The sequence below is a fragment of the Ips typographus genome, linkage group LG12 (assembly GCF_016097725.1).
Source record: "Ips typographus isolate SLU linkage group LG12, UJ_Ityp_2.0, whole genome shotgun sequence".
Taxonomy (NCBI): Eukaryota; Metazoa; Arthropoda; class Insecta; order Coleoptera; family Curculionidae; genus Ips; species Ips typographus.
In genome coordinates this window covers 1,508,556-1,527,754 of record NC_138433.1, presented here as the reverse complement: position 1 = coordinate 1,527,754, position 19,199 = coordinate 1,508,556, and the positions used below count along the sequence as shown (strand labels likewise).

The following is a 19,199-nucleotide window of genomic DNA, read 5'->3' as shown; positions in this document are numbered from 1 at the left end:
CCTGACTGTTCTTCCAATATGGGTTTGTGGCAGTTCAAACTTTGACACCGCTTTTCTGCCTGACTGTACCAAACCTCGAAGTTTTTTTTATGTCATTAGATATGAAATTTAACAATAATTCCGAAAATGCACTTAAAACAGACTTTTTCTTATTTCAAGTGGGTTTTATCAGCGATTTTGTCCGAGACTGTCCTTTCAAACTGTGTTTTTGGCAGTTCAAACTTTGACACCGCTTTTCTCCCTGACTGTACCAAATCTCATAGTTTTTTTATGTCATTAGATAGGTAATTTAATAAAGATTTAAAAAATTTGCTAAAACAGTCATTTTATCACCCTAAGTAGGTTTTACCAACGATTTTGTCCTTGACTGTCCTTTCAAACTATGGCCTCGTTCGTTTTCACGCTTCATAGAGCGAACAGACCTTTTTTGACGTCACAGTGACGTAATTTGACAATTGGCCAAATTAGGGTTTTGCCAAATTACGTCATCGTGACGTCAAGAACGCTCTGCTCGCTCCATGGAACTTGAAAACGAATGCGGCTTTTGTTTCTGGCAAATTCAAAGTTTGGCACGCTTTTACTTTTGACTGTACTAAATTTTGAAGGTTATTGAAAAGGAAATCTACGAGATAAATATCATCAAAATGGAAGGATTTTCAGTTAAAATGCAATAAAACACAATTCCAGTCAGTTTTTTCGAATTTTGGAGGTTACGGCACTGAAATTTGTTGTGTAGCCAGTAAATTGACCTTACAATCCAGGGACGTACTGTATTTTTTCCATAAACAACTCTTACTTTACTGAAACTGTGATAAATATCATCAAAATGGAAGGATTTTCAGTTAAAATGCAATTAAACACCTTACTTTACTGAAATTGTGATCATTACCAATCAAAATGAGAGAATGTCAGTTAAAATGCAGAGAAACACAGTTTCAGTCAGTATTTTCGAAATTTGGGGGTTACAGCCCTGAAATTTGTTGTGTAGCCAGTAAATTGACCTTAAAATCCAGAGGCGTACTGTATTTTTTCCATAACAGACCCTTACTTTACTGAAAATGTAATCATTACCATAAAAAATGTAATAATATCAATTACAAATTAAGTATCCAAAAATCAATCAGAAATCCTGCAAAATTGTTGTAATTGACACACTGTCTTTAAAAATGTCTTTAAAAATGTGTAAATTTTTGGAATCCTCATAAATCCCGATTCTCTGGACAAAACTTTCCGATTCCAAAAATGCGCTTCATTTTCGTCATTTTTAGACGACTCCGTCATTTTCTGTGGGTCACGTGACGCCCTAAAACCAAATTTGTCTAGAATCTGCAAGAATTAAAGTTTAACACAGTTATCAAAACGAGACGTGTTTCTTAGATTTATGACAGTTATTTTTAACAATTATCACGTGACCGTTTAGCTAAATAGTGTACTAAAACCACGTGATAATGGTCACTAACGGCAAACTGTGTTGAAAGGTGGAAAAATCAAGATTTAGAAAAGTTTTCTTGTAGTATTTGATATAAAACGTTATAAAACTTTCTGACAGATATTTTGACTGTTATTGTCACGTGACAATTTGAATAAGACTGATCAGAGTATCGGTCACGTGCCGGCCCTCATTAAAACACATGGGGGCTCTAATTGGCCGTGATACGGGCGGCACGTTCCCCCAAAAAAGCGGGGGCGCCGCACCCCCAGCCCCGATCGCCATCAGGTAAAGTTAAAACTCTCACAATTGGTTTCCTGCGGGTAAATTGATCGTAAGCGGGCATGTATTTCGATGCCGAAAACGAAATTAAGGGCCGCTTTTATCCTCTAAATTGTCTCTATTAAGTGGCTTTCGTTTCGGGGTGGTGCTCTATTGTTAGATTACGTTAACTTTCCCTGAATAGTGCCATTCAAGCCTTCTCTCTCCATCTGTCAAAAAATTTCGTTTTATCGAAGATTCCCCAATGATAAACTGCATCGAACCGATGTTCCTCTAACAGATCCCGAAGAAAAACGCCCTTTCCCAATGGAAGTTTTTCATCTGGCAACCATTTTCTTGGAATTGTAAGTGCAGCTGAAACGCCACTGGTACAAGCGTTTGTCATTCATTTAAAGGAATCCTGAGATATTGATTTAGTCCAACCTTTTGATCTGGTTCTCCTTGTCCGTATTGTGTTTTGATTATCCGCGCGTAGGGACACCTGGACGGTCTTGAGCACGTGTTTGCTTCAGGCCGTTTGAAAGACGCTTTCAGGCCTGAACGTCGTGGGTATAATGAAATCGGAGCGGTTGATCTTTTTCTTTCGCAAATAAGAAAAATCGTCTAAAAATTTATATAATGAAGCTCCGTTCCCCATTTTGGCAAAGACCCCGCTCTTTTGCATACTAAAACGTACAATGGAAATCTTCCTATTCACCTCGTGAATAATGGAACTGACGTAATTTACTTAAGTAAGCGAACGTCAACGATAGAGACCGAAAAAAGCAAATCTGTAACTTTTTAGAGGTCCCTCAAATGTCAAAACTGTTGAATGTGATTGTCAATAGAAAAAACAAATCAAATGTAGGGGACAGGTGAAAAGACCGGGATTTCTCACGTTGACACATTTCCCGACTCTCCCCTCATAATGGCACACCTGAATTCCCCCACATACAGTGCGAAGCAATTTTCTCACGCTGTTCACCATTCGTTTGTTCTGTGGATTTCTTTTGTTTGTGGGGACGAGCAGAAACTACTACTTTCCGTGCCATTGGGGCTGGTTAAACGGAAAATTCAGAACATCTGTCCTCTCGATAATCTCCGCAAAGAAATCTTCTCACGCTGGCCCTTAATCTTACCCTATATTGCGCCCTTATTACTCTCCCCTTGGATTATTCATTCAATTATTGTTAGGTGGGGGTCTTGTTGCGACTTTCTCATACCTTCACACATAATCAACGAGGGTCGAATCGGTATATAACGGAGGCAATTCACAGCGAAAGTCACATTTCACTGTTGAACGTAAATCGGGGTGGTTCTCCACGAAACCACCCTGAAGTTTGTTACCGTTAAGTTTCTGTTATGTTGTTAAGTTTGTTCTCGTGTGGTTGTGTGTACGCCTAAATATGGTAAGTCATTTCCAGCCCAACCAGTATTTTGCAAAGTAAAACATGTACTATTTCCATGCAGGTTGAACCTGAAAAGGCCTGTTTCACTGAAACTGCACCCGAAAAAATGAATGAGACATGTTGACCATTTCATCCCAGATCTCTAGATTGTGGTGTTTCTAACTGCGACACAAATATTTGTTGTTATTGTTTGCACTGTACAGTGTGGAAAGCTTTAACTCTGTTGACTTTGAACCTAAAACTTACAGTTTTGCTGTTAAACCGTTACAGTTACGTTAAGTTTGCTCTGTTACGTCAAATTCTGTTTCTGTGTTGTTCTTACCACTTTCTTTGTTGTGTTTTTGTTAAGTTTACCAATAAGACGCGATCGACCATTTAGTGGAAACGACATTTTGGTACAGGATTAAACATCCTAAAACTTACCATTTTCTTGGCATTTAAGACACCATTCAGACCAAAAGTCTGTCAAAACCATAAATCCAGCGATCTTTCCGTTATTTTCCAACATTTCCTATTACTTTAATGTTTACCATATAGTTCAGAGTAGACTTCTTAACAGTATTTAAAAAAGCTAAATTTTCTAATTAAAACATTCACTCTACCATAAACAATAAAAAAAATGGTCGATTGCAGTTGTTTCAGGTTACTGTTGTCTGTTACCACAATTGTTATTATTAGTTGTTGTTACTGTACATAACTGTTACTGCATTCAAGTTTTACCCATTTAAATTGGAGTAAAACAATTTGTTTACGTTTTAAATTGTTAATTTTATTGTTGAATTTTGGTTTTTGTTTGGGCAATTTAAAACTGCAGGATTTGTTTTTTTTGTGTCTTGATTTTCAGTTGGATTTTTATTTCAATTATGTTTTGCTTTTTTATTTTTGATTTTGTGTTTTTGTTTTTTTTTTTTGTTCGGAATTGTTCACTTTCACCAATTTTGAGGGTGAACAGTTTTGATTTATTTTTTTTGTGTGCATTTTTCTTAAAAGAACCCTTATTAAAAAAAATATTAAAAAAAAATTTTTTGGTGTAAACCCACCACCCCTGACTAGGGAATTTTTAGGTTAAGTTTGGTGTATGTGTGCCTTAAGTAATTTAGTCTTAAGTTATTATACAAGTTTGTAGGTTTAACGCCAACTCTACTTCCCTTGGAGCTGTATGGGTGGTAACTGCCCTCGCCCTTGGGAAGTAAAGTTCACTAGTGTGTTTTGTATTATTAAACTGTGCGTTAGAGCAAAAATTGAAGTACAAATCCATAGAGCGCTAATTTAAAAAAAAAATCATTTAATTGCTTTTGATAAAACTGTTCTGCACTTTTAAGTGGAAGTTTATTGTATGTTTTACTGATAAATTTATTGTAAATGTGTGTTTTTGTGAACAATAAAAAATTAATTTTGATTTGCTCTGTTTTTTTTACTTCTAGACAAATGGTGAATGCACCATAATGTAGATTGTGTGATGCGATTTTTTCTTTAATTTGGCGCCATCTAACAATCGCAGTCGGTTTCATTGCACCTGCAAAAGGGTATAGACAAAAAAGTTTGTGTGGAGGCCATCAGATGGCAGCACTATGTTAATAGGCAAAACGGTGCCAATACAAGTGAGGATTCCTATTAATTTTCAAATAGTTTTGCATTGTTTAGATAAAGGAGTTTGGTAACTGCCCTCGCCCTTGGGAAGTAAAGTTTACTAGTGTATTTTGTATTATTAAACTGTGCGTTAGAGCAAAAATGGAAGTACAAATCCATAGAGCGCTAATTTAAAAAAAAAATCATTTAATTGCTTTTGATAAAACTGTTCTGCACTTTTAAGTGGAAGTTTATTGTATGTTTTACTGATAAGTTTATTGTAAAGGTGTGTTTTTGTGAACAATAAAAATTTAATTTTGATTTGCCCTGTTTTTATTACTTCTAGACAAATGGTGAATGCACCACAATGTTGATTGTGTGATGCGATTTTTTCTTTAATTTGGCGCCATCTAACAATCTCATTCGTCAATCTCATTGCACCTGCAAAAGGGTATAGACAAGAGAGTTTGTGTGGAGGCCATGAGATGGCAGCACTATGTTAATAGGCAAAACGGTGCCAATACAAGTGAGGATACCTATTAATTTTCAAATAGTTTTGCATTGTTTAGATAAAGGAGTTTTAGCGGAGAGAGACGTTAAAACTGATTTACGACCCGGGTTGAGGAATGCCGTTAATTGTGTCCAGTCAGTTTACGAACCGGGGCGAAAACTCGACCCTGTTTTACATTTACATTATCTCAATTTTCCGGCTTGAATGTCTATTTTCATCTTTTAAATGAAACTTTCAAAGTAATAGTTCCTCCCGATTGCAGTTAGTAGTGGACCATAGTGATTGCGGGTGATTTTTTTTTTTTATTTCAAAAAAGGTGCTAAAACTGCAGCCCACAGGACAGGCTGCAGGAAATCAGCTGCTTTCGCTTTTATCGATTTTCCCTTGCAGTTTAAGCCCCTAAACAACAAACCCTAACCAAAAGAGAGATTTCCTCTGCTTACAGTGTTGTGTGTATACTTACAGCATACTGCGTCAAGAATTTTATGTAAGTAAATGTAAACTAATTTAAAAAAAGTGTAATTAAAGTGCACGCACATCAGCCTATAAAGTCGATTCAAGAAGTTTTGGCTAATAATATAACACACACAGCGCGAATCTAAAATGTCTAATTATACAGATGTTATCATGTTTTAAGTATGAGGAGCTGCAGGGTTTAGATTAGTCTGGAAGAGCTGTTTTTATGACTTTATTCAAAATATGTAATAGTAAACTGAATGTTCAGGTTTACTGTTAAATTGTTTGTTTATACAAATTTGTAATTTGTTTTGCTTGTATTATTATTAGTTTATACATTTTTAGAGTGTAAAAATCGTAATTTGTGACTGCATTCGAGTTGACTCTGTATCTGCCATGCTGAGAGAATTTGACGTCATGCTGACGTAATTTAACAAATTAACTGTCAAATTACGTCACAGTTACGTAATTGACCGTGTTCATGGCAAATGTAATTTTGAAAACCATAATCTTTGAATGCCAATTACTAAAATACGACTAAATTAAAAATATCAACTTATTACACAGGGTAATTCAAATTCGACCCTCACCATTGGGATCTCGAAAACTATAAGAGATACGACAAAATTTAAATGGGGGCAATGTAAAACTGAATCAAATGCCGCTTTAAAAAATACGATTTTCCAAGTACATCCGAAGATATCCGAAAAAAACTGAAATTGTATTTTTATTTATTTCTAACCTTATTTGCAGAGAAATCCCAAAACCGAGAAAACATTTTCATTGCCACTTTTTATCAGCTATACGATGATGATTTCAAATTTTCCGCGCGACGTTTCGTCTGTTGGTAGTCATCATCAACTTTCTTTTTTGTTATGGACGCCATATTGGATTTTTACACCACCAAATACAGCATTTTATTCTGAATTCAGTGAAGTATGACAACAACGATTTAAATCAATAAAAATTAATTTTGCCCTAGTTGGCTTTGAATACTGTCAAAAATGCCCTAATTTTATAGTCAATAACAAAATGGCGACAGTTACAGCAAAACGGACACCAGATTCATGTTTTCCATGCCAGAATTAGTTAAAATGGCCCCTTGACACGTCTAAATCCAATATGGCGGCGGTCGGTATAGTAGGCCAAGAAAACCCTTCATTTGAGGAAAATGTCGGTGCATTTTTCCAAAAATGAATTGATTAGTTGAAACATTCCGTAGACATATCATATGATCGTAGGTAGCTAATGAATGGAGCTATCACGTGACGTTGAGCGTGCACTGTTAAGTTGCCCCGTTTGGCCGTTAGAGGTAGTCAAATTTGATTTTTACGGACATTTTCCTAAAATTAGTTTTTAGTGAATTATTTTGCCATTTATGAAGCAAATCATAAGTTATAATACATCACTGAAATCAGAATTAAACGTTCTATTTTGACGTTTAAAAATTTAGTATGTCGCTCATAAGAAAAAAGAAAGTTGATGATGGGCATCAGATACGAAACCGTCATCGTATAGCTGATAAAAAGTGGCAATGAAAATGTTTTTTCGGTTTTGAGATATCTTTGAGCAACTTTGCCCCAATTTAAACTTTCTGAGATTGCCATGGTGAGAGTCGAATTTGAATTACCCTGTTTCTATCAAGTTACCAGCAAATATACATGGTGTCCCATTACTGACCAACCCTGTACAATGACGAAACTATTTTCTTATAAAGGGTACATTCGTCCTGACAGCTATGAAAGACAGAAACAAAGACCATATCGTATAAATCTTAAGTTTCCTGACTGTTTTCCTTTAGGAGTACGAGACTTTTATAGACTTTTTTATTGGCTTGGAAAATGTCCCAGTTTCCCTCTCTCTTTATACATAAAAGCCCTTTGACATTTCCACCCCGGGTACACAGGGCCTCATAGAAACAGGATATTAAACGCGCACAGGGAAAACCTTCCCCTTTCATCAAGGTTTTTCATTATGGGAAAACTTAAATATTGACAGTGTGTTTCCAGTGTCCTTACCAGAGATACTCTAACTTAATCACCCAGTAACATTTCTAATTTGACATCATCCAGTGTTTTATGGGTAGTGGAACGCGACACTTCAAAGTGTCAACATTACGTGTATAATAATTACGACTAATTCCACCGCCATTAAAAAAACCAACAAATTGTTTACATACACATGTTCGTTAAATAAACACATATTTTCTCAAGGAACCTAATCTCGCTCTCTTGGTAGTCGCGGGATACGGTTTTAGTCCGCGCTTAAGTGCGTTTGATCAAGTGCGCGCCAAAGTGATTTTTTTGAATTTTGTTCAACAAATTTGGACTTACTTACCACTAAGGTAATCACGTTTACTCTTTTAGTCCGTCTAAGAGTGTCCATACTGCTTGTCTGTGGTAACAATTTCCTTGAGATAGTGAGATTCATTCTGTCGACCATCCGGTGTAGCTCTCCATGTTCATGACACTAGAATACAGGGTAATTCAAAATTAAAACCCTTAATTACAGTGTGTGTCCATTAGAAATAGACAGTGACTAGACTTAGTAGTAATTTTTTCTAGGAAGTATAAAACAGTGATATCTTGCTTGACATATTAGTTAGCATTTTAGAGATGTAATTTATGCAAAACGTGCCTAGAAGGACGCCAATTGAATTAATTCTTTATACGTAAAATATCTCAAGAGTAAACACGTAGAAATATACGGCTGTGACGTGAATTTGTCATAAGTAACTGAATGAAATTTTTTTAAACATATTAAAATCAGTGTTAAGCTGGAAAAAAATTATGTTAAACCTGCCCGACCTATTTCAGCTGATGATCACTCGTTAGTGTAAATTTATTTCTGCACTTGGGGTGATAGATAATTTTAGTTTAGTACGTGGCCAAATGTGACTGAAAATATAAAAAAAATTAACGAGGTTTAAAACATTCTCTTGAGCTGTCTTATTTGTTTCAGATTTCTGGACAAGAAAGTTCTTGAAATAACTTTCTGCCGGAATGTTGTGGCCATATGTGATATCCGTAAGGAAAATTCACTTTTAAAGAACACTCGCGTCTAGACTAAATCGACTGTTCCAATTGGCCGTGGTCCAAACACGAAAAATCGTGCGAAAATCGGGCTATGACACAGCGCGAGGTAGTGCTAGAAGGTGGAGTACCGTGGGGTTTTCGTATGCAAGGGGGCGCCGATGTTAGGACGCCATTAAGAATTTCCAGGGTAAGTTTAGTCTTTTTGCTCTAACCAAATGACAACAAATTGCTAAATCTACAAGTACGGTATTTAAGTAAATCTTCTCAAAACAGCTCACTAAGCATAAAATGAACTACCACTTTAACGGTCAATTAAACAGGTTAATTTACATAAATCCTCATTAATTAGATTAAATTAACTTGACGATAGTTTTTAGTAAAGTTTTCAAAACATTGTTAAAAACAAAGACTTTCTCCCCGTAAATTCCACCACCCACTATGTTATTAAACTGCACCTAAAACATTAATGGATTCCTATAAAGGCTTATCTAATTCGAATCATTTAACAAGTCAAGAGGTTTTATGGGAGTTCAAGCAGAAAGGTCAGTGCGATTTGACACTCGTTTATTGGTTCTATGACTGGGAAAAGTGCACTGTTCTGATTAATTTCTCGGACAGTTTGGCCGGTAAACAAATGGGATTGAATCCAAATTACCTGGTCGGACTGTGACTCATTTACGATACAGTGCCAGAGCAAATTTGTATAAGGTTGAAGTTCGTCTAACAAATAATTTAGACTTTAGTGACAACACTCGTACTTACGGAAATATAAAGCCGCATTCACACCAAATAAACAAACGTCTATTTCTGTGTGTAACCCTCCTGTTTTGTGTAAACCCGCTTTGAAAGCGTAGCATTCCAGACATAGCTGATTAGAAAATGCGTTTGATGCAAAACAGGTGTCATTTGGTCGATTATTGATGATGAACTGCGGTTTCAATATCAGTGGCGTGTGCACGTTGATTAAATCCTGAAATACGTAAATAACAATTATAAATAAATACACATGCAATATTAACGTTTACTGGTAACCCCCAAGGCAGAAACAAAGCCGCTTTTATAAGTCAATTATTAACCATCAACATATAAACAGACACGTGTTGTTTGAAAAGTTCTCAGCTTGAAAAACATCTGGTTTATGCGATCTAATTATGGAAGGCCCTTAACGGTTTACAGTTGCCACTTGCATTTTGAAAAAAACATCTAAATTTAGTGTCCAAACCGAATTTATTTACTTTGATTCCAAATATTTGGATAGGAATCCCTTTTTGACGCTAATTACAAACGATTCCCCGGATCAAAGCGGTTTCGAATGTAAACGTTTCCGAATGGGGCACTTCACGTAAAACCCCGTAACCAACCCTAGTTTTTTTTTGCTCTGACTGATGTCTTTAATGGTGATTAATATCGAAAGTTGCGGTAACTTAATCGGGCCTAAAAGGGAGGCGTAGCCTCCAGGACTATCGCATTAATAACAGTTTTTTATGCACCGGATTATTAGTTGTGTTTTTCTAGTGTCTGGTATGGTTTTATCAGTAAAAGTTTCACGTTATTTAGTGTATATCCTACAATCAGACTATACAAACACAGCCCAAGAGTAAGAAAAGCAACTGGACAGCCTGATTATAAATTCCATCAAGACTATTTTACTATTCCCTTTTGTGCTGGTCTTCACTATACGTTTTTTTAACTTCAAGTGAACAGTGACTTATTTGACCACGGTAGCGTTTCCGGTGCGGATCATGCTCAAGTTTTGTCCACCTTATAAAAAAATTTCGGTTCGTGCTGTTAATTAGCCCACTACACTACTAACGATTTCCTTTACATGGGTGATTTGCAGGTAAATCCGGGAAGTAAAGCGGCCCAGAGGGGAATCAGGGAAGGCGACTTGATTACCGCCATCAATGGGGAGAGTACCAAGACTTTGACAAGCAACGAGGCCCACGATTTGTTGAAAGGGTCCGGAAGTACCCTGAAATTGGGACTGAATGAGTGAGTACCCCTTTTTCACGTTGTAATCGCATACAGTGATTTGTTACGCAATTTCGATTACACAGTGGCGTGCGTTTTTTTTTTATTTGACTATACCGAGTTGCCTTTTACGTGGGTAAGCCACTGTGAAAACCACAGTAGGTGTACAATATGCGAGCTGATACTAATGAGGATTTCTGCTTGACATAATAATGTTCGTATTCATCCTAACCGAAGGGTGAGGCCAAACTTGCATTCAACCGTTTCAACCTTAAAACATTTTTGCCATCGCATGAAATCGTATTATGAACATGCACCGGCGCCATTAATCGATGATTCAGTACTGATTTGTGCTTCTTGGGGTACATGTGTGATGTAGTTTTTGCCCACTAAACTATAGCAAATAACAGGTGAGTGTAATGGTTTCAAAAAATTACAAAAACAGGCAAAGAAAGCACTACCAGAGATTACATTAATCAAAATACAACAATTTTGTAAATAATTCAAGTCAGTTATGTATCACTTAGTCACGTGAAATCAGTCAGGTTGTCTATAGAACGGTCACGTGACTTGCTTCCAAATCACGTCACGTGTGATCCCTAAGCTTCAAAACGAGAGAGGTTGCAAGATTTGTGGCATTCAAAAGTTTGGTTTGTTGGGCATTTATGAGAAAATATTAAATATTGAATAATGGGACTTACCTCTTACAAACAGCGATCTTTTCATATATTTATAACACGAAAACTGTTTATTAAGGTGGTTCTGACAGTCCTTACACCATTTTGTCCCCTTGTTGTACAACACCCAAAAAATCTAAAACACCGTAAAAAATCCATCAACAAAAGATCGAATATAACCTCCTGATTACATTTATTTTCAAGTTTATAGCATGTGAACTGTATTATTATTGATACAGAGAAAACTAACGTAAGAATCACCGTTGAAAACTCACTCAAAGTCGGTCTCGGAAAATCACTCTAGTGGCAAGGGCCAGCTGAATTTTTTACGAGAATACGATTTAATACAATAAATAGGACTTACCTTGCATATCAAATTAATATAATTTTATATTATTACAACATCCAAATAAGGTACTTTTTTTGGTGCGACCGCCATTTTGTGTCTGAATGACAGATGAAATAGAATACCGTGGAAAGTCTGATTCATATACACTTCTTTAGTTAAGTAATATAACTGGTTATAACAACTTAACTGTAGTATTGGTGAAAAGGAAAGTAATAGAACGCAGACTATTCAGAACTTACTAACAAATAACTAGAAAAACTAAGAACAAAACGTGAAAACCGTCAGTTTGGTCACTTTTCTCTTCTTCTACTCTTCTTTTTGTTTAGAGTTCGCCACCTTTGACCTTTGACAGTGCCCAGCGCACTGCACAATAATGTCACTCACTTTCGTTTATTTACATTTGGAACAACGTGTGATACATTTTTTTTAAACTGTTTTATTAGCAAATATGTTTAATTTGGGGCGTTCTAATTGTGGCTGTTATATCAGAGGAAGCACACTTTGGCTTTTCGCATATTCCGGTAAGCGTTTTAATTTATTAAATTGTCGTTTTATGTTAGAGTAGCGCCAACACTTTGAAAGGTCGTGCCGGTTTATTTTTACGTATTTTGAAATCGGCATTTTGTGTGAAAAAATCTTAAAAATAGATGTGCATATTGGTTTCGGCTTCCCGAGCGATCGTGTCACTGTCGTAAAATCGCGGCGATCCACTTTGTGTCTTATTGTTGTATTTTTTTAGGGGTGCGGAATCTTACTCGACGAAAAGGCGCCACTACCGCACCGTGCACCAGGAAACCCACCAGGAAACCGTAAAAAGTAAGTCAGGACTTTCAGCATAGACATACCTCTTTAATTGAAAGATTCTTCTAGGATCCAGTGTCACCTACGTAAAGGAAACCATAGAAAAGGATTATAACCAATTCAACGGTAATGGTGAGTTTATTTGGTAACACACCTTAATAAAAATCGAGTTAGTTCCGCCTGGCTATTAAAAATTTATAAGGGCGTAGCTTTATTAGGCTAGTAAGAATATTGTCTCAGTCTCGGGGTATTAAACCAGCGGGTCAGTTGCGCGTTCGAACCATGAAGCTGCCTTGTTTGTGTCTGAAACGTCGTAAAAAGTCCGGACGAAACAGATGGAAGAATCTGCTAATTAGGCTGGGTTTTTCTAATTCAAAACAAAAATCAGGTTGGTTTAAGGGGTTTTATATGGGTTGTCAGCAATTGCATCCAATTATCTGCCGCTCTTTCATCTGAAATTAGTCACGCCTTCATTATATTCGTGTAATACGCGTGGGACCCAATAGAAGCGTAATTTGTTTTTTTAGTGTTATTGGATGATTTCTATTGTTCAAATCTTCAGTGACATTGTGGATGTTACAGTCTAAGTTTCAACCAGAATCATCAAGTTATTCAAAAAGTGATTAGAAAAATAGGTCAGGGGCAATCCTTTTTACGCCTAATCGCATTTATATTAGATCACGATATCGAAGACTGAGGTATTGATTGACTTGAGTTTCTTAATGAGTCCCAGAGTTTCAGATATACTGATTAAAATTACGTTTCAGTGTTATTTATCACAGTTTGACTGAAGTAGGGTTGTTAATGGAAAAATTACAGACATTGATTTTCAACTAACTTAACTCTTAAAATTGGGAAAATGACGTTTTTTGACAAAGGTACAATTATGTCATTTTTTCTGCTCCAGAAGGGTTCACACAGCAAAAAACCAATCTTTAAGTAAGGGTAATAATGGTAGTACACAGGGACGTATTAAAACAATTTTTTTCGCTTAACTAATCATAGTTTCCTTTCTCCTCTTTTGACTGCTACGCTTTTCATTAAATTCGGTGATTAAACCGGCCTTAACAATTCACCTTGTCCGAGTTTTAATTTCAATTGTATGTATTGTTATTACGTAACGTAGAATACACGTAACGGATGTGTAAGTCACCTGAAATTAGGCAAATTATAACAAAAAAACAGCCTAATAGGTGTCAAAGTTGTTTAGGCCCTGAAACCCCTTATAAAAAGTTTAGAATTTAGGACTGAACTAACGTTTAGTACGAGGTTTAGTATTTAAACAGGTTAAATGAAACAAGAACTGAACCTGATTACTTTGTTATTACCGAGGAGCGGCCACTCTATAAAATGGGACACTCCCACGACAAAACGGATACGGAAGTATGGTTCAACCTATCGCGCGGTACATCCCATTTTAATGGTATTATTCAGACTCGATGGTACTGTCGGTATTCGTGTCCATCATCGAAATCGAGCGGACGTTTTTGTAGAGTTTGATTCAATATCCGGTTTTTGTGATTTTGTGACAAGTCAGAGTGAGTTATTTGCCCTCAATGCTGTGTTTAGCTATACTTATGTCCATTTGTGACGGTCATTTTATATGGTAATTGGAATGTACTGTAGGAAACCACAATGATAGTGTTAGGCTTATAATTCATGCAAGATGCGCCTGCAGCCACCATTTAAACGAGTAGATAAAATAAAGAATGCATTTTTGTTCGTTTGTTAGCAATACACGTTAACCTTCAAACAACGGGAAAATGAGAATTAAAGATTCAAATGTCAAAAATAGTCCATGACACGTTTCAAGCTAGATTGCTGTATCTGTCATAAATTATTAACATTTAGTTTCCCAAGTCTTGGAAAGTTCTGGATCATTGTCAAGATTATCACTTTCAAACTTAAAATGTACAGATTGTTTACCTTACGGTTCCTTCACCATTTGTCAAGATTGAGAAATTAATAAACAATGCAATTTCTCTTCAGATTTGAAGCCAAATGACATTTCGGTCGTGACCAACATTCCAGTGTGTCAAAAATCTAGTTCGAGTTCTTCCACATCGACTTCCGGAACTTTGCTTGCTGACGGTAATTCATTTAATTAGTTCCCTACAATCAAGTGGTTATTTTGGTTAATTTAAGGGAAAACTCCGTCTTCAGACCACGCGGTCGCTTCAAGGCAATCCTCCTACTCCAATTGCAGCTCGATTCCTGACGAAGGTAAGCTTTTTAACCAATTTACAGTACTACTCTACTGGATTACGTAACCAAACCGATTAAGCACTTAAACGTGAATTATCTATCTAAAAATACACCTTCTAATAAACAGTGACGCTTTTTTAACACTAGTATAGTGCGAAAATTTACTTCGGTGTGATGTGTATGTGCAAAAGCGCTAATACCTTAACAGCTGATTAAGGGAGAACAGGAATTTCGACCCCCGTTTCCCCTCCAGGCTTTAAATCGTTCCTTTTTTGGTGTTCAACGGACTCTTTAATAAAATACCGAGCAAATTTCGTGTAATATAGGACTGCTATCAGAGTGGGAAGAAATGAACGATGACAGCGGACCGTTATCCAAAAGCAAAAAGCGCCGACAACGTCGCAAAAACCTGCTCGCCCGTCATCAACGTCCTATCGAAATTACCACCCCGACGATTACCTTACAACCGTCCACCTCACCGAATCTCGAAGTGGTAAGACTGAACCGAATCGAGCATAAGTATAAAGTCGAATCTCCCAAAGAACTGAAGCTCGATTCAAGCAAAAAAAGACTGAAAGCGAAAAGCAAAAGCCTGGACGGCGACGACTTCCTCAAAATTCAAGAACTCTCTGAAGCTAGCGAGTCCGAGGAGGTGAAAAACCAGGTAAACGTGGTCATTTCCGAAGCGTCTTCCGACGAAAACCTTTTAGACGACTCGGATACTGAAGTGGTGAAAAACTTGGAGCAAACTGCTATAACACCCGAAGAAGAGCATGTTTTGCGAAGCTTTCTAGGTGGTCTGCAACTAGTCAACTCACCGGAAGAATCCGCGAGGGAGCTCTACATCCAAACGGACCCCAAAACCAAAAAACTACAAAAACTCAAACAGTTGGAAGAGTATTTCAGCCCCATTGTGGAAAATCCCAGATACTTGGATGCCATCTCCGAGGAAGCTAGCAGCGATCTAAGTGATCGCGAACAAGCTGGGGAAGTTTGTAAGGTGGTATCACCTACTGCAGATCACGCGGAAGTTGTTTACTTAGAAGATTCTAGTGATGAAGTCAGTGCTTCTCCTAGTGCAAAAGACTCTTCAAATAATTGTGACATGAAGCCATTTTTTGACTATACTAAAAGTACCAACGTTTTGACTGCTAAAGAGCCTGAAAAAAGTAGTAAAGAGATCAAAAGATCTTCTAATACTGAAGCAGCAGTAACCTCGGGCTCTGCTAAAGAGCAAAATAAGGAAGAAATTAGTTCTTCCTCTGAAATAAAGGGAGCAAATTCTTCTGTTGGCAAGGAAACTACCAATAATGGAATTGCTGTAAAGACGGATGATGGAAAGGTGGAGGAGTTTGAGACAATCAATAACACAAATGGTGATATTAAAACCACAACAGAAGGAGCAAATTTGGACCAAAGTTGTGATTCTACAGACAGTGTATTCCTTCCTAAACCTGATATCATCACCCCAACATCAAAAAATCAGGAAAAAGATGAGAAACCTACGTTACAGGCCAGTAGTAGCAAAGTTTTAGAACAAGAATCAGAAACACATGATTATGAAAATTTAAAATGGTTAAGAAATGGATTGACAGCAGAACTGATACCTGAAAAAACTGTCTCAGAGCATTCTACAACTCCAAACGTTGTGAAACCAAACTCAGAAACTGGTAAAGTGGATCAGACCATTACTAAGAAAACTGATTCTACTCAAATTTCAGGTCTGAAGATTGAAAGTTCCACTATGTCTATACAATCAAGTGTTGTTTCCAGTTTGGGTGTAGAAAGCCAGGGATCAACTGATAATGTTCCAGAATTACCAAAACTGATTAGTGAAAATGTTGCTTTAAATAGCAATAACGAAGATACAAGTTATCGCAAATTTTCTACTAACAAACTAAAGAGTAGTGGCACTGATAACCTCAAAGTGGATGCCCCACCAACAAAAACTGCTAAACCAGTAAATAAACATGAGGATGCAGTGAAAGCTTTTGAAACGCTTTTCCAGTCTTCAAACACAGACTTTTCCAGTTCTAAAGTTGTGGAAAATACCATACCAATTTCATGTTCAGATGAATTAGATAAGAAACCAAAGAGTAATGGTTCTGATAATCTTAAAGTGGATGCCCCACCAACAAAAACTGCTAAACCAGCGAATAAACATGAGGATGAGGTGAAAGCTTTTGAAACGCTTTTCCAGTCCTCAAACACAGACTTTTCCAGTTCTAAAGTTGTAGAAAATACTACACCAATTTTGTGCTCAGATGAATTAGATAAGAAACCAAAGAGTATTGGTTCTGATAATCTTAAAGTGGATGCCCTACCAGCAAAAACTGCTGAACTAGTGAATAAACATGAGGATGAGGTGAAAGCTTTTGAAACGCTTTTCCAGTCTTCAAGCACAGACTTTTCCAGTTCTAAAGTGGTGGAAAATACCAGCCCATCAATTTTCTGTAAGGAAACCAGAACAACGTCAGGGCTACACATGTCAAAAACGACAATTAACGGTCACGTGGACAAGGAAGAATTCCGTAAATTCAATCTGAATGAAAACACCGTAAATGGCAACACTGAAGTGATCAAAGACTTTGAAGAATACGTCACTCCTGCACCTAAGGAACCGCACAAACTGGACGACTCTAAGCTGCGTCAGGTGATCATGACGTCACACGTGTCAAACAAAACCGACAGTCAGAAATTGCTGGATTTCGAAAATATTCGCAAACTGAACAGCGAGATACAAGAGAAAATTGAAAAGAGACAGCTGATTGGACCTGTTTTCAAAAGATCCAAAACTCCCAGCGTGCCGAAAGAAGAGGAGTTGCCGGGCAAAACTTTTGTGCAACAACGCGTTAAGGAGTTTACTTCGGGTTGTGAAAGTGCCGTCAAGGAAGTGGAGAGTGTGGAGAAAAGTTTGGTGACCTCCAGAGTAAAGGACCTAGAACCGGAAGAAGGGAGTGTCTTAAAACGGTTCTTAAGTTTAGAAATACTGGACAAAGGAAGTCAACTAGTTGAACCTACAAATCACTTTAAGGATGATTGTATTAAAACGTTTGAAGACAAACAACCTCCACCACGACCCAAACCACCTGAACGTAAACAACCTCCGATTCCTCCTCCACCAAAGTTTGATGATGAACAAAAAGAACCACCAATTCCACCTCCACGTCGTTCTAAAGCTAACCTGCTCAAAAATCAGGACGTTCCACAATCCCCAACTACCATCTCCAACGTGGTGACACCACCAAGAGTGCCATCTGGCGACAGTAGTGAAAGTGAGGAGTCCTCGAGTCGATGTACTGCAAAGTACAATCCAAATTCTTCTTTAGCTGACGTTTCGTCCTTGGCCGATGAGTCTACTTTCCAGCCGAAATGTTTGCGCGATTTGGTGCTCCAGGCTTTAGTAAACTTCCCCTTCGGGGAGTCGGTGCTGAAGGAGTTGGCCGAAGTGTCGAAACGTCTAGCTGACAAAGTAATTGGTTTTAAGGGTCCAAAAGAGATGGAGCAGGACTACCTAAGCAAAGTGTACGAGGCTGAACGTAGCAAGATTCTGGAGTTGCATCGAAAGTTTGTTAGTCGAAGACCTGAAGAAAATGGAAGTCGTCTGTTGACCATAATAAGGGAAGAACACGCAGAGTCCGAGCCTGTGTCCGAAGAACGATTGAAAGCAAAAAACTTAGGAGAATGGCTAACTTTGGCCAGACATAAAAGCATGAGTACGTCCAACCTCGATTGCACTAGTGTGCCTAAAAATAGTTTACGCCGACCGAGTACTTCGGATAAGTTTGCAAACGGTCCCCGTCGACTGTCTTTACCGCAAGAAATCTACGAAAAACAACTGATAGACATCATGGAAAAGGAACGGGAGATCCAGAGGGAGTTGGAGCAACTCGAGGAAGAGAAACGAAAACTACGAGCCGAATTGGCACCAAGCAAACACTTCCAAGTGGATGATTTTTACGTTTCCAAGAAAGGTGACTTTGCTGAACGTCGTGAACGACCGTTATCTATGCCAGCCTTCCCAACTGAATTCTTCAGACAACAAATGTACCAGGAGTACATGGACAAGTTTACGGAAAGGGAGGAGCGCAAACAGCAAAAGGTCATCAAAATATCCTCGGTCGGTGACCATCAGGAGATCGTTCATCCAATTGAACTGGAGCAGGAGTTTATGGAGAGAGTGAAACAAAAGCTGGGAAAACGGCCAGACTGGGATGAAAAGGAGGAAGTAGCAACGCCGGACAATGTCGACGCCCCACCAGTCATTGTACTGGACCGGGACAAAGTCACTGGCGTGGAGGCGTTACCACCACATCTGAGGGAATTTGTTGACGATCTGGCAACACAGCTAGAGGATTGCAGTAAGTTGGATGGATCGTTTTGAACAACTAACGGTTTTTGTTGTGTGATTTTGCTTTAACATTTTTTTGGACCTGCTCCAGAATTATCGAACAATTAATCCCTAATCAAGCCGAACCGTTTGCAAATCGGTCGCGTTAACCTAAATTTAATATTTTAAAATTAGA

The 19,199-nt window shown here is 37.6% G+C and overlaps 1 protein-coding gene and 2 long non-coding RNA genes across 13 annotated transcripts in view; 2 read left to right on the top strand and 1 right to left on the bottom strand.

The window, feature by feature from the left end:
* The first annotated feature begins 2,966 nt into the window (after positions 1 to 2,966).
* Positions 2,967 to 4,498, top strand: LOC145736454 (uncharacterized). The gene is made up of 2 exons (XR_014179941.1): positions 2,967 to 3,099; positions 3,161 to 4,498. It is a non-coding gene; the product is annotated as an uncharacterized LOC145736454 (long non-coding RNA).
* Positions 4,499 to 7,818: 3,320 nt separating this feature from the next.
* CAP (Cbl-associated protein) overlaps positions 7,819 to 19,199 on the top strand; it is a 31,587-nt gene continuing 20,206 nt past the window's right edge. For 4 of the 10 annotated variants that reach the window (XM_081990813.1, XM_081990814.1, XM_081990809.1 and 1 more), the window contains exons 1-8: positions 7,825 to 7,979; positions 8,597 to 8,857; positions 10,511 to 10,662; positions 12,407 to 12,483; positions 12,538 to 12,600; positions 14,458 to 14,559; positions 14,614 to 14,691; positions 15,000 to 19,034. In XM_081990813.1, coding sequence (XP_081846939.1) covers positions 8,762 to 8,857; positions 10,511 to 10,662; positions 12,407 to 12,483; positions 12,538 to 12,600; positions 14,458 to 14,559; positions 14,614 to 14,691; positions 15,000 to 19,034 — 4,603 coding nt within the window. In that variant the 5' untranslated portion in view covers positions 7,825 to 7,979; positions 8,597 to 8,761. Of the gene's footprint in view, positions 7,980 to 8,596; positions 8,858 to 10,245; positions 10,449 to 10,510; positions 10,663 to 12,406; positions 12,484 to 12,537; positions 12,601 to 12,709; positions 12,857 to 13,744; positions 14,007 to 14,457; positions 14,560 to 14,613; positions 14,692 to 14,999; positions 19,035 to 19,199 lie in introns of those variants that run through there. The other 6 variants (XM_081990817.1, XM_081990808.1, XM_081990812.1 and 3 more) reach the window with 6 other exon arrangements.
* Positions 7,929 to 11,782, bottom strand: LOC145736453 (uncharacterized). 2 transcript variants are annotated; one of them, XR_014179940.1, is made up of 4 exons: positions 11,683 to 11,782; positions 11,343 to 11,454; positions 9,433 to 9,640; positions 7,929 to 8,104 (listed from the first exon to the last, which is right to left on the bottom strand). It is a non-coding gene; the product is annotated as an uncharacterized LOC145736453 (long non-coding RNA). The 2 variants fall into 2 exon arrangements; XR_014179939.1 differs by lacking the exon at positions 7,929 to 8,104 and adding an exon at positions 8,847 to 9,390.